The sequence below is a fragment of the Plodia interpunctella genome, chromosome 4, assembly GCF_027563975.2.
Source record: "Plodia interpunctella isolate USDA-ARS_2022_Savannah chromosome 4, ilPloInte3.2, whole genome shotgun sequence".
Lineage (NCBI taxonomy): Eukaryota > Metazoa > Arthropoda > Insecta > Lepidoptera > Pyralidae > Plodia > Plodia interpunctella.
The window spans coordinates 220,606-236,340 of record NC_071297.1 but is presented as its reverse complement, the minus strand read 5'-3'; the positions used below and the strand labels follow the sequence as shown (position 1 = coordinate 236,340).

Sequence of the window (15,735 nt, the reverse complement as noted above, 5' to 3'; positions counted from 1 at the left end):
TCTCTTCAGTTGCAACACTCGCGACCCACGCCGCCGCGCGCCGGCCCCGGTCGCCGCATGCAGCTTGGAGCTTTCTGCCCAGCTGACCTCCCACTAGTGTATTATTATATTGTGTAACAAATACACAAACCAGTTCCTCTTTACAATTTAGGGGTTTATGGGTTCCATAGAATCGGTCAATTCATGGATTCCATCGATTAATTGAACTTAGGTAAGACTAGCAAAGTTCTTCGTGGAAAAGGTATTCTTGTTTTTAAAACCAATAACTGTTTTCTGAATCAATCTCAGTCAATATTCTATAAATTCAATTCAGTGATGTATTTTTGTTGTTGTAATGTAGCCAAGTTGCATAGGTACATTACATTGTCAAAGCTTTGAATAGAGGTCGTAATTGTAGGCTGTAGATGATAATATGTATCGATGCAGTCGCGGTGCGGCGAAACAAATGCTGGAATACTTTGCCTTTCACAAAACTGCACGAAGCCGCTCCGCAGCCTACTCGCGATATGAGAGCCAGCAGAAAGCAAGTTTGTAGGGCAAGCTGCGGAGGGAACCCTGCCCCCGCGCCCCTAAGCCCGCGCATCACCCCCTCGCCCCGTCGACCGGTCTGCCCACTGCAAAGAGCCAGTCAGCCGACAGCAGCGAGCGGCGTTGGAAGTGTTAGACGTTGTGTGTTATTCTCCCCGCGCACCGTAACTTAAATACGAAATAGGATCGCGTGTGCCAATAGGAGTTGTGACTTGTGAAATATTACCGATGCCCTGGATATGTGTAGTGATTATAAAGTGGTTTATTAAAGTTTATGTATAAACAAATAAAGTGCATTGTCGAAGCCGGTTCACCTCGTGCGCGAGGCCGGTTCCGAGTGCTGTGCCTGTACCCTTTCGATCTGTGCTTTCTAAACGAATCTCCACGATCACTGTAGGTTCGCCTACACGTCCGTACCTTCGTGGACTAAATATTGGATTAGTGAACGACAGGTGAGCTAAGTGCCAGGAAGTGAATATTGCATGGGTCCTTGGTCAGAAATGGTGGATTTACTAAAGTATAAATGAAAATGCATATACCTAAGGTGTTGAGAAGAACATCATCAATAGGTATATGCTAATTGTTTATTGCTAAAATATATCAAGTAATACCTTAAACCTACATCTCAGGAACTTTAATAATGGGGAGAACGAAAGATAGATCATCTTATAGCCGTTTAGGCATAACTTAACAATATGATTCACCAATGAATTGGGTTATTCCAGACATCAAATTACCTACCAACTTTCTCATAGAAACTTTCTAGTTAAATTGCTGCAATGATTTTTCATTTGCTATTTTTGATCATTACAAATTGATAACCAGATATCTTATCTACCTTACATGAATATTATAAAGTGCGGTTCATTGGAGTGCGTAATACAGACTGCTTAGCAATTCAGAAGCCATTTAACTGGGTTAGCGAAGTGCTCGAGAGCAAGCCAACCGCGACGAGCCCGCTACGTGTCCTAGCAGACACCTGATCCAGTCCTTATCCCAAAAATACATATAATAATCCTACAATGAGCAAAAAAAATTACAAATAATTACAATGTTGAAATTGCAAAACCTTTTCAAATGTTAAATTGTAACAGAATTTTAAGATTCAATTTAACTATACATATAGTCTGTATTAAATGAATTTCTAAATTAAAGTAGTCTTTGATTTAGAAATTCATTTAAATCAAGTTTCATGGTGTTCTGGTTTGAATTTGATGTCTTTGCTCCAGTTGAAAATTACAAAATGTCCAGTTAAAATAAAAATGATGCTCAGCTCTATCTGATTACAAATAATTACTCCGACGGGCATTCATGGATCCATTGAAGGAGAAAACATGGGTCATGGAGAAGGCAGGGGCCGTGTTGTATAGGGAGGTAAAATTGATGGCAGAGGATAGATAAAAATGGAAGCTGTTCCACCGACAACGTTCTTAAATGTTGGATGATGATACCTGTATCCGGTGTGTGGAACGCCTACTGAAATACTTAATGAAAAAAGCTGTTCGAAGTTCGCGTTGTTTGTAGGTATATCTTCAAATCAATGAGTATTTACCTTACTATAGTTCAAAGCAACCTATACTTTGCCTACCAGCGACGATAATGGCAGTCAAAGTTCTAATAACAAATTTCTTACCTTTATGGGGATATAGGCAACAATTGATAAATTAGCACAAATAGCGTTGGAAGACGAAGGTTAAAGTGGAACGGGGTGGGACAATTGGCTAATACTGAATATCATCGATGTACCAAACGTGCCCTCCCGCCTAGAAATGCGTTGGTAAATCACCGGCTCGTTGGTTAGTTAAACTTGTTTAGTAAAGGGAAAACGATGGATGAGACTGGCAGGGTACCATACACAGTGACACGAATAAGGGAGTCCTATATCCAGCAGTACTCCAGCAGCATAATTTTAAAAATGTGTATTTTGAAATAAAATAATTACAATTGAAAACGAAGAATTTTTTTTCAGATAATATTCAGTGGCATTGATTTGCCCTTACCTTTAAATGTTCTGCAGTAAACAGGGACCCTTTGTTCGTGGATTATCTCGGAGACTGTGAGGGTTAATGGTTGTCATTTGTCAGGGATACACATTTCAAATTATTTATCAAGCCGCCTATTTTGTAGTATTTTAAACTATTAGACTAAATTAAACATGTACAATTTAAATGGACTTGAACGGCTGGTGGTTTATTGATACTGTAGTAGCTATAGAGTTGTGATGTAAAAAATAACAAAATTGAGAGCATGAAACGATTAGTACTGAAACAACGACCTGCTTCGAGCCACGGTGTCAAACTTGTTTGTGATGTCATATTATATCTTTTGATCCCGTTTGCTTAAAAATTTGTTTATATTACACATAATACATGTTCCTGAAAAAAAAAACTTGAAACACTAACAGCAACAACTAACAGCGGACATTCTACCAAAATAATCAAAAACAAGGAACTTCCGTAGAGAACTTTCCTATAATAGCCGACTCCAGGTAGCGGTTCCTTGGACCAGGAATTCGTCGGCAGTGCACCCCCCCCCCCTTCCTTCCCCTCGCGTACCCCTCGCACCGTCCTGTGCTTGTGTGCAGTAATAATAAACAAACCCAAGACTGCCGGTCGTCTACCTCGCCTCTGTTTAGAACTTATGATTTCAACACAATCTCTGTTTAGACAATGAAACCGAAAGAAATAGAGTACATAAGGGTCTCGATTCAATGAGGTTTTATAGATCTTGGCCCTGTTTTCGAATCATAATTGATGTTATTATCATACTCAACATAGTATTGTATGAATTAATGGATAGCGATATTAGAAATAATAATAAAATCGGATTATCATCGTCGTCGAAGTAGATACAGTTTATTATAAGAAAACTATTTAGTGGAGAATAACTGGTACTTGATCTAATTGAATAATATTTTGGATAACTATCATAGAATTTCAAAAAGTGGGCCCTCAATCCACACTTGAAATTTAATTAATTGATTGAATAACCTATACTTAACGGAGGTTACAAAGACAAACATACAATAGTATATTCTCAAGAAGTCAAATCGACCTATCCCGAACCGATTTCGATTACTGACATAACAAAGGACGATGCTAATTGCACTGAAAAGTGATGAATGCTGGGTGCTTGATGGAGAGCCTCGAGTCGCTTCCGAGGGCGGCTCTGTGGCCGCTGAGGACGATCTCTATCGCCGACTTGCTTTATTCAATCTATCCACCATTTTCGTCGTTTATATACAATCAAGTCAAACCCATTTTTATTCGATTCGGAATTGTCTATTTACCTTCACGTATATTGAATAAATAAGGATATATTTCTGAGCGTCTATTGGTTACTTCTTCAGCCGATAAGCATCAGAGACCGTAGAACCTACGATGCACTTCCACTAAGAGACAAGATTGTGTTGTTTTATGTTTATTGCATAAACATAGCATTTATTTAATTAGTATCTCTGGATCAGAATCATGGAGGTGATTTTTTACTAATAATGGAAGTACATTACGATTGACATATCTACAACGTTTTATGACGATCGTTAACTCTTATTTCTGGATAGAAGTTAAATATACATCACTTCTCCAGTTCACTTCTGTATTCGATTGGAATAATAACAAAAATATTGTGTAACAAATTATTATTTTATTGTAATAGGAACAAACTGAGCATATGACTTCAATCAGAATCAAATCATCCCAGTCAGAAATCGAAAGTTCGGTCAGAGAAACCTAAACATAGGAGAGATACTAAAAACACTTTGTGGTGTAGTTAAAGGTTGACCGTTTAACTACTACACCACAAAGTGAATATTTTGAAGTGAAAACTTCTTTTGCGGCGTTGTGCATTTTTTATGATGGGTAAAAAATGTTTAACTCGCTTCAGGACACGTAACCCTGATCGAAAATTCGTAAGACGTCAAAAGTTCACAACGTTAACATTCAAGTTTTCACTTCTGCCGGCACTCCCGGAGTGCAACACGTTTTTTTTATTTTATTACAACTTGATTTAAAAGAAAATGTTGATATATTGTTTATAGATCAACAAAAAACACAAAAGTTCAATTCCAAAAAACTTACTAAAGAAGATGCAAGTATGCCCGTATTTCGTTATCCATGCATGCGTGTGCGCAGCTGCCATGGCCCCCTTGGTTCCCCGCCCCGGGCCGTATCCCGCGCCCGCGTCCCTCTCCCCCGCGAGGCCCGCTATGCAGCCATCCATCAAGCTGTTTACTCGTATTGCACTGGCCTGCCCTATACCGGCTGGTGTTTGTTATTGCCACACATTGCATACCTGATTCCGACACATTATCTTAGACACTGCCTTTCGTAGGAAACTTTAACTGTGAAGGAGTTACATGATAGGTAGTGTAGTTAGTTCTTTCTTCGTGTAATAGTTATATATATAGTATATAGAGTGTATTATTGCTAACGCTAATATTAGATTTTACATGGTCGTCTTAAGCGTTGTGATGCAATGGTTAAGACTCCTTCGAAATGGTTTCGAAATCTACTCGTGCCACATGCGTTTGTATACCAATCTGACTCATGTGTAGTAGTTTCATAGACCAACACTTGTTTCCGGTGAAGGAAGACATCGTGAAGATCATCGTGAAGAAACCTGCACTCTAGTTAATTATTAGCTTGTGTGTAAAATAGAGATGGCAACGACAATGCACTTCATTAATAGTGTCAAGAAAATCGTTATTTGTGTTTTATTTCACATAATGACCACGACCCTTAGCCAAGAGGAATACGATTATGAAGAGAGACTGGTATCGGACATAACTTTTACCAATTCCGAGTGGCAGAGTAGACGCAGACACACTATTTAAATTACAAGTGTACCACGATGAAAGCAAGAAGTAGGCCATGATAATACATGAGTCACGGTTCCTTTTCTAGACTCTATCACAGCATTAATCGTACGAGAACACCAACCACAGTTTTCGAACATAAATTTACACTCTCATAAATAATAGGTGCTGTTTCACTTACAAGGTTATTTTGGTATTTGATAAGCGACATTACGTATTTTGTCTGGTTCCTAGAGATAAAAATATACTTATTTGGATATAATAATGAGTCCACATCATAAGTATAACGTAGTTTGGTATAGGTAAACTGGTAACTATGTTTCATATCGATTACCTCACCACTACCTTTCTTCCTTTTCTTTTTACCTCCCCACGTTCTCATTAGCATAGTCCCGGTTCAGATCTTGGCTATGTGTGATGCCCTAAAAAGCCAGCAAGCGGACTCATCACTAAAGCGATCTCTTTCAGTCTTACCATAGGGTGTACCATCTTAGGGCACGAGGAATCACAAATGGAGAGAGGCTGTAATACCTATTTTAAAGAACAAGTTTATTGAATATTATTGGTCCTTATTTATGTAGCTGTAATCATTTAAACTGCTAAATCATTTTCAATCATTCAGTTATTTCTGTAACACTTAATAGATAACTGTTTTTTTTTACATTTCCAAGGCAAGGCAGAACATTTTTTACATTTCATATCGTAGATGAAACAATTTGCTAATTAAATCTCTTTTACTCTTCTTGACCTTTTCCCACTTATTGCCATTTTATTAACACTCATTTTATATTCATATTTTCTCTATCGCAAACCTCTTTTTTTCTTTATACCTTTAACCTCAATTATATATATTTAAACTATTCTCCGAATTCATCATTTTTAGAGATGAGACAGATATATAGAGGACATTGGACATAATAGCACCGTTGGTATATCTTATTTGTCAATTGTTAAGTGGCTTGATTACCGGTGGACACGAACCCGCGACCCTCTGCACCGCCGCTCCGGGCCGGGCCGACGACCTCGGCGGCGACGCTGACATCATTGCTTTAGTGACGACGTACAACACAGACATCATGTTCATGACATGACCACAATCGACATGCTCATCGAGCATCTATTCAAAACTAGGAAACCAAAATGGATCGAGTGATTAGTGAGAAACGAAATGATAATTGATACATGTAACAGTGACCACATAAACATTAACACTACAACACACGTGGCCGGCAGAAGTGTGAATGGTGCGTCGTAAACAATGGATCACCCACGCGATAGCTCAGCTTATCGGAGACGAGACAACGCGGGTGTGTGATCGCAGGCGCAGCACCCAGCGGTGGCGGAGGGGGGGTTCTGCTCTGACTCACGATGTCGTCACCGTGCGCGCCCGACCGTGCCGGAATGCGAGCTATACTAAACTGAACACCTGAACCATCAGCTGATCTAAATCATACTCTATAATCAAACTACTAAGGCATGTCTATCATCGACGCCGTCTAACGCGCTCTTTGTTGACTAGCAATAGCACAGTGCTCCAATTTGTTATCTTCTATTTACTGAACAAGGCGATCTTTATGCAGCCGCGGCGCGTGCCAACTTGGCGGAATACCAGATATGCTCTTTATTATTTCATAATTCTCGTAGTCTTCCAAGCCACGATAATCTAAAACTTTGTACCTGTATAAAACATGCCATCAAAAACATACTGTACATCTCGCAGCTCAGTATTTCTACCGTAAAAAGTTGTTAGATCCATGTAATACCAAGTCGGTTAATTTAATTATTCCCTACTTAAAGGACCTTCTGTCTTAAGTTATTACTAAAGTTATTATCATATCAATATTAACATTCTTTTACGTTTTAAATAAATAGATCGTCTTTGCCATTAAAATTCCAGATTTCAGATTTTTTCATATTATTATTTATTTTCAAAAATAAGTTATAAAGCAAATGTGATATGTATAACAAATCCATTTAAATCTAGCCTATTTTTATAAAATATCATCTTAATTCATAAAATCAAGCAGAAATAGCAAGATGCAATATGAAACAAAAATAACAAGTTGAGCAAAATCATAGATCGTCTCTTTGATTTTGAATATTACATTCTGTCTCATAAATACATTAGCATTACCAAGCAGGCTCCTATCACCAACAAGAACGTGAGACGTCGATGACCGTCGCCAGCGCCCCCGATAGATAACGCGAGATAAGCCGCGCCGCGAGGGGGTCGCCTGCGCTGCGCTCATTACATTTGCTTGTGCATCATGTGTTCCTCACTAAGTAGTCATAAAAAGAATTTTTTACTTTAATTCTAGCCGTAGCCGATTATTCTGCATTAATTAAAGTAATTTAATAATACATATTTGACCGAGTGAGCGAAGCCAGCGAAGTCTACAATTCGACTTGGGGCAAAAATACATTTTTTGTACGTATGTATGTATGTATGTATGTATGTTTGTAACACGGTAACTTTCAGACCGTTTGTCTTTTAATGAAATGTAAGATCTGTCAATAGATTTTTTAAGTTCGTGGGACATCTTTGAAATATTTTCAATTTTGTAAAGAACATATAGTGTTGGCAAGTTGTAAGTTCGCGGCGAACGACTGGTTATTTACAACTTCATTATGGAAATACGTATAATCACTGATCTTATTCCACTAATTATAAAGGCGAAACATTGAGAAGTATGTTTGTTACTTGTTCACTTTACCCTCACACAGTTTGAACCAATTTTCATGCAATTGATACCTTACATTAAAACACAGTGTGGGTACTGTTTATACCGAGAGTACACGATTCCCCCAGGATGTGGTCGACATCAACAAGTATCATAGTCAATGGCGCTCTATAATGTGATTACTAATATAAAATAAACCTAACAGACTCCTAGAAGAATTTTGTGGAGTAAATTATACCTACTATTTGGGAGCCCTATACCCAGCAGTGGGTTGATGTAGGCTTATGATATTAGGAATTCTACATTTTTGAGGTCGATATAAAAACACTGCCAATAAATGTACCGTCCAAATCTGCACATGCACATTGCATACGTCATGATAACACTCTCGCTCGCATTTCTAAAATCTGGGCGTATAAATATAGCGAAATAGGGTACAAGGTCAGAACATTGTAAAAAATAATTAAGGTAGCTCTATCTCTATTGTGACGTCACGTTAAAGTATAAATTAGAAGGAGCGTATGGACGAGTCCAAAAATGTGATTTTATTTTTATCATTTTAAACGGTGTTTCTAATAATATTAGGGCCTTTGAATAGACATCAAAATAAAAGTTAGTCATCTACCTTATTCTAATTAATGAGATTATGAAAAATAGGGAGGTTTTAGTTCCTAACTCTGCCCCCCGGGACTTGCACGACATTATTATATCGTGTCTATTAGCAACACTTTATTCAGGCTTCGTAACTTTATACCTACCAAATACAATTAAATTCAAACCAAACATGGCGTCTGTGATACAAAGTTAGGAGATATTTACATGTGCAAACTTTATTTTAGTTCGAGTCTTAAGCGTCGGATAAACACTGGAAGGATTTGATTGAAGACGAGCAGGGAGCAATTATCGAATTCATCCGATGCGCAGATTAGCTGAGAGTCCGGTGGAGCCGGTTTGTTGTCTGCGCCAGCTGCCGGCCAACGGTACTCGCAGATGTCATGGTCGGATTCACATTTCATGTGCCAGAGATATACTTGGATGTTAGAGCTATTTTTACAAGTGTCCTGTCAAGTACCTGTCTTGAAACCTGGTGCGTACCTCAGACTCTGTCAACTTCGCTTGTTCTCAGAGTGATGCCGAGAAGCCTTAGCCTTTAAAATAAAACCTTAAAAAATTCATTCGCAAATATATAATATGAATTCAGATTTTTTTGTGTTTACTCAAGTCTGTCTAATAAATTGCTGATGAAAATCTTGCCAAGAAAACCTTTACAGTCACAACGTTAGTCGCCTTTGTATGTAAGGATCTTGTAAATCTCTGAGGTTTCTAATTCCAGCTAAAGTACAATATACTCGTATCGTAATTGAAGTTAACATTGCAACTGCATGACATTATTGTCGATGTCTCCGCCTCACTCTCACGCTAATATTCAGTTTGGCCCCCTTCGTCGTGTCCGAATTGAGCAGAAGTATATTAGTAAGCAATATTGTTAGAAACTAGCTTTCGGCCGCGGCGTCTCCCGCATGACCTTCCCTTTAAAAATATAATTAAAATAAAAATTTGCGAATTGAAATAAACCGTCAAGTGCGAGTTGGATTCGCGCGTCGAGAATTCCGTCTAAAGCAAGTCTGTACTTAGCATGGGCAGCGACCATGCTCGCTCATCTTCCTAATTTACAGAGTGTTCGCGTAATTAACGAGGACCAGCCGCACCCTGTGTCGGCTCCCGACGAGAGAACCCCTCAACGGTTTACTGCTCTCACGTGAATTTTTGTCACGTATTGAATGCAAAATGAATTTGCACATGATTGTGACTGTAAAAAATATTTTATATAAAATTGTTCATAACTACTTTGATGTCCTGGATTATTCGTCATATTATGCAAACCTATAATGATAAGTTTAATAATATAGATAATATTTGCATGCAGATTATCAAAATAAAAAAATGGTATTTGAGACCTTAAGTTCGACGTAGATTTTTTCTTTTTGTGTTTAGTTTCTTCTTTGGTTACTAAGTACTAGTTTGTAAAAGGCTTTTTGATAAAGATTACTGTATTTTTTGTTATATTTTATTGAATACGATTAAGTTGTTCCAGTTAGCAGCCCCATTATAACTATCACTTTGTGAACAACGCTGTGGGCCACACTACAGTTTAATAACTTTTATATAATATGTTTTATTTACTGTTTGTAGTGTTGCTGTTTGTTATTCCTAATAAATAAAATAAAATAAAAAACGACATTCTTTGTAAAACTACGTTCGAGGCAAAGTTTTGACTGCTACGATGCCACAGACAAATACTCGGTTTTGAATTTGAATTTTGCCGTCAGGTTAATTATTAAATCTTCTTTCTGCAGGTAATGTTACATATTTATAGAGAAAGCCATATTTTTTGAAGAATACAATTTACGCCTCAATTGATTTTTAAAAATATGCTAAAACAATACGATCTACTCTAATAGTAGACTAATGAGTAATTTAACATTGGTCTAGTTTTACATAGTATATGAATGTGTCCGTCGGCACTTTTCTGACTGTCCTTATTAAGAGGAACGCGCTTTGTTCATGTATCTTTGTTTACACTAGTCACTAATACATCACTAACACAATATTTTTTTTGTCATCATATTAAATCGGACCGTTAACGGTCCGTTGTGTCGATGATATCGCCTCAAAACATTCACATGGTGAAGCAGTCTATATATTAATTATGTTCGTGTCCGTCAGCATGTTTTTTTAATCACATCTCTAACATACAATAAGGTCCCGATCATAGATAAAAGAAAAATGGTCTCGATGCAGGTTTTTCTTAAGTACCATGTGAGCACTAACTATTTCCCTAAGCACTTTTCTTAGGAATCTTTGGATGATTGCTCTTTATGGTACAGCCCCACAGCTCTGCATGTCATAAGTTTATACTGGCATTAGCATTTGTGTGTAGGTATAAAAGTGATTTATTAGGTCAATGTGGGTTGTCGATGCCTAATCACTTTTACATTTGATTCTTACACAAGATAAATGAAACTATCAGCGGAGATGCATGATTGGTGTATACTATGGTGTATTGTTGTAGACTATACATTTGTTGACGGTACGTTAACTTCGTTAACGAGCAGATTGTCAATGATTGCTCTTTCTTTCGCAGACGCCGCGCGGCATGCGCTAGCCGCCGCCCGCGCCGCCGCCGCTCACACCACGCTCCGACTGACAACTGCTGCATGAGGTGAGCGAATCAAGAATTTTCTATATCTATACAAATAACAAAACTGTATTTGGGCTATGTCTGTATATAGGAGACATTAAATAAAAATCATTATGGGGTATCTTTATAGGAAAATACAAGTCAAACCATTTTTTTAGAATCTTTGTCTGTCTGTCTGTATGTATGTTTGTTCTCGCATAACGCAAAAAACTTCTGGATTGAATTTGATGCGTTTTCGAAATTGTAAAGCAAATAAAAAGTACACTATGTCTACGTCCTTACATAGAGTACCGTTCATCCCGAAAAATTAAAGAAGATATGGGCAAAAGCTAGTTAACAATAATATCGGGTGGTCTATCTGAAGATAGTAGTTTCTGCACCATCGATAAACTTAAAAAATAAATAAACTTGACAAGTTAATAGAAGTGATCAATGCTTTGTTGTATTTATAAATATTTACTATTTACTTCTAATATTTATCAAATCACTAGTATGTTTTTTTTTATTGACTTCCAAGCCATATTTAAAGGAAATATTAGTTTTAGTTTCCATACATTCTATATTTTAATTTCCCAACAACTATTTATCCAAGTTTCAGGAAAGATATGTGATACACTAGCCCGTCCCGGCTTCGCTCGGGTAAAAACGTAATAAATTATACCCCTAAACCTTTTTCAGGAATCACACTATCTATTGATGAAAACCGCTTGTAAATCCGTGCAGTAGTTTTTGAGTTTATCACGATCAGACAGACAAACGCTGTAGAGGACTTTGTTTTATAATATGTAAGGACGAATGTATATTCAATCAACGAAGTTTTAAATAACTAATTTATAAGACATGTGTTTTAATTCACAGAGCGAAAACGAGAGAATGCTGGGCACGGGAGCGTGGCTGGTGCTGGCGGCGGTGGCGTGGTGTGCGCGCGCCGGCCCCGGGCCACCCGCGCCGCCCCCCGACCAGCTGAGCTTCGCCTGTCGCCTCTACAACGTCACCGTCGCCGAGAACAGCCCGCCGCGCACCTACGCCGACCAGCCGCCTGCGGACGCCCCACTCGGTGTCCATATGCCGACCAACGATGCGAGATGTCGTTTCAGAATACGACACGGTGACAAAGACAAATTCTTTAAGGCTGAAGAGCGTCTTGTCGGAGACTTCTGTTTTCTATCAATAAGAACGCGCGCTGGACATGCTGACGTCCTCAACCGGGAACGTCGTGATGCCTATCGACTAGAAGTGCGCGCAACGGTTACTTTCCCGTCTGGTCAGCAGCTCGAGGCCGACACCGAGGTCGCAGTCACGGTCTCCGACGAGAATGACTTGAGTCCTCTGTTTTACCCTACCGATTATGATGTTCTCGTCCCAGAAGACACTCCAGTGCATTCCAGTATTACAAGAGTATCTGCAGAAGATGCCGATCTAGGACTCAATGGTGAAATTTATTATAGTTTAGAAGAACTAACTGATCAGTTTGCTGTTCATCCCACTAGTGGCATCGTGACGATCACAAGGTTGCTGTCTTCCAGTGAAAAGAAACGTCATAAAGTTACTGTGCTGGCAAGAGACCGCGCATCTTTACTGACGAAAGGTGAAAATGCACCTGCCGCACGTGCTACCCTTACCGTTCGCGTTGCAGAAGTTAACCTTCATGCTCCTGAGCTGCACGTACGGAGACTTCCGGAACTTGTTGAAAATTCAACCGCTGAAATATACGCAATAGTTGAAGTGAAGGATCGTGATAATGGTGAACACGGCCACATTGCTAGTTTAGCCATCGTTGACGGTGATCCAGACGGACATTTTCGCGTTCGTCCTTCCTCACAAACTGGAGAATTCGATGTTGTAGTACATGCACTACTTGATAGGGAAACTGCACCTCGAGGATATAATCTGACGCTTCGTGCAACAGACGCTGGTCGACCACCCAGATCATCTTATCTTACATTACCAGTCACATTAATCGATATCAATGATAATGCGCCAGTTTTTAGTCGCGAAGTGTATGAAGCTAGTTTACCAGAAACTACCCCTCCAAATACACCTGTGATTAGACTAAAAGTAAGTGATCGCGACGAGGGCAGTAACGCACGAGTATACATTGAGATCGTAGGCGGCAATGAAGGAGGAGAGTTCATGGTAAATCCAGATACGGGAGTTCTATACACAGTAGTATCTTTAGATGCCGAAGCAAAATCTCTTTATACGCTTACAGTTTCTGCTATAGATCAAGGTAATGCCGGTACAAGGAAACAGTCGTCAGCTAAAGTGAAAATTACCGTTTTAGATTCCAATGATAATGACCCTATATTTGAACAAGATGACTTGGAAGTGACTATTTCGGAAAATGGTGCTAGCGGAGCAATAGTTGCGCGTGTTGTAGCTCGCGACGCAGACTCAGGAGAAAATGCCTATATTTCGTATAGCATAGCTAACTTACAGCCAGTACCATTTGATGTAGACCATTTTTCAGGCGCTGTGAGAACTACTCGGCTACTAGATTATGAAAGTATGCGCCGTGAATACATTCTTCGTATAAGAGCTAGTGATTGGGGATTACCCTACAGACGTCAAGCAGAAATGAAACTTACTGTACGCCTGAAAGATGTTAATGATAACCGCCCGCAATTCGAGCGAGTGGATTGTGTGGGTTACACATCGAGAAGATTGGCTATCGGTTCTGAAATTATTACACTCTCGGCTATTGATTTTGATGCAGGCGACGTAGTTTCGTACCGGATCGTGGGTGGAAATGAAGATAACTGTTTTAGTCTTGACTCTGGCACCGGCGTTGTTAGCCTTACTTGTGATTTAGGTGACGTTCGTACAGAAACAAGAGTTTTAAATGTAACGGCAACGGATTCCACGCACTTTGCAGATCCTACATCAATAACGCTACATTTGGTTGGAGGAGGCAGTGGCAGTGACCCCACATCACTAGAATGTCGTGACACTGGCATTGCAAGACGACTTACAGAGCTTCTTGCAGCGGCAGAACGTAGTAATGCTCCTATTGATGCGTCTGATGATTTTCCACTCGCACTTTCAAGGTACGGTGAAAATTTACATGCTCCAGAATTCATCGATTTTCCCGTCGAAGTAAAAGTTAACGAATCCATAGCACTCGGCACGTCGTTAGTGAGACTGCGTGCACGAGACCGAGATCTTGGTTACAATGGACTACTCACTTATGGTGTATCTGGTGGAGATTCAGATTCCGCTTTTCGAATAGACCCTGACACTGGAGATCTTCAAGTGATTGGCTACTTAGATCGCGAACGAGAAAGTGAATATTACTTGAATGTGACAGTATACGATCTTGGTACGCCACGAAGGTCAGCCTCACGACTGTTGCCTATTACTGTTCTTGACGTAAATGACAACCCACCACGCTTCGAGAAAACTCTTGCTAGTTTTCGTGTCACAGAAAATGCAATCAATGGAACATCAATTTTTCGTGCAAATGCTACCGATCGTGACAGTGGTGATTTTGCTAAAATAACTTATTCTCTGATGGGGACAGGTGATGAAGAAAACGAGTTTTGCGTTGACTCTAAAAGCGGGGTAGTTAAAGTATGTGCAGCGTTGGATCGTGAAAAAAGAGCGCTTTACGAGCTGACAATTCGCGCAACAGACGGTGGAGGTTTAACAGCTGAGGCAAGGGTACGCGTCGCTGTAGACGACGTCAATGACAATGCACCACGATTTGGACTTGGGGCATATGGAGCGCGGGTTCGTGAGGACGTACCAGTTGGCACATTGGTTGCGGTTTTAGAAGCCTTCGATGCAGATCTCGGCGCCGGTGGCACCGTCACCTATTCGCTGCCCGACCAGCCCTCCGAGGATCTCGCCTTCACTGTCGACCCCATATCTGGCACGCTGCGGACGGCCAAACGGCTGGACTTCGAAGAGCGACAGGTACGATTATTATCCGAAGGCAGAGCTGCTTTAGTTTCTTATGATGGATGAGTTTGTTTTTATGATTTCATACTTTTTGATAATTGACGTTCTAACCAACTTTAAATCTTCTGATTCAGCTACATTGTTACAGTTAATTATTGTCATAACCATCCTAAATATATCTATTTTATCTAGATTATACATGTTTTTTACAATTCTCTGACTATGTCAACCACCCTATTGATAATAGCTATTTTAATTCACTGTGAGTAAAAAATATCTGCTTTGAATTAACTGTTAATTACTTGTCAACACGAATTTAAATAGGTGTACGGCGTGACCGTACGCGCGACGGATGGTGGACAGCCGGCACTGTGGGCTGAAGCCACAGTCATAGTGGAGGTAGTGGACGTCGACGAGAATGCACACAGTCCTGCATTTGCCGACCACGCCGTGCTGGCGTGCAGCGTGCGCGAGGACGCCGCGCTCGGGACCCGGGTCACGACGGCCGCCGCCACCGACGCCGATCCGCCCGGCCGAGACTCCCGCCTCGCATACTACGTCGTCGGCGGATCTGGGATGGCACATTTTTCCATTGACGATGCGGGTAT

The 15,735-nt window shown here is 39.9% G+C and overlaps 1 protein-coding gene across 2 annotated transcripts in view; it reads left to right on the top strand.

Moving 5' to 3' along the window:
- The first annotated feature begins 620 nt into the window (after positions 1–620).
- The window catches only part of kug (kugelei), a 37,522-nt gene continuing 22,407 nt past the window's right edge, over positions 621–15,735 (top strand). For both annotated transcript variants that reach the window (XM_053744538.2, XM_053744537.2), the window contains exons 1-4: positions 621–980; positions 11,171–11,248; positions 12,086–15,142; positions 15,452–15,731. In XM_053744538.2, the coding sequence (XP_053600513.1) occupies positions 12,101–15,142; positions 15,452–15,731 (3,322 nt within the window). In that variant the 5' untranslated portion in view covers positions 621–980; positions 11,171–11,248; positions 12,086–12,100. The remainder of the gene's footprint in view (positions 981–11,170; positions 11,249–12,085; positions 15,143–15,451; positions 15,732–15,735) is intronic.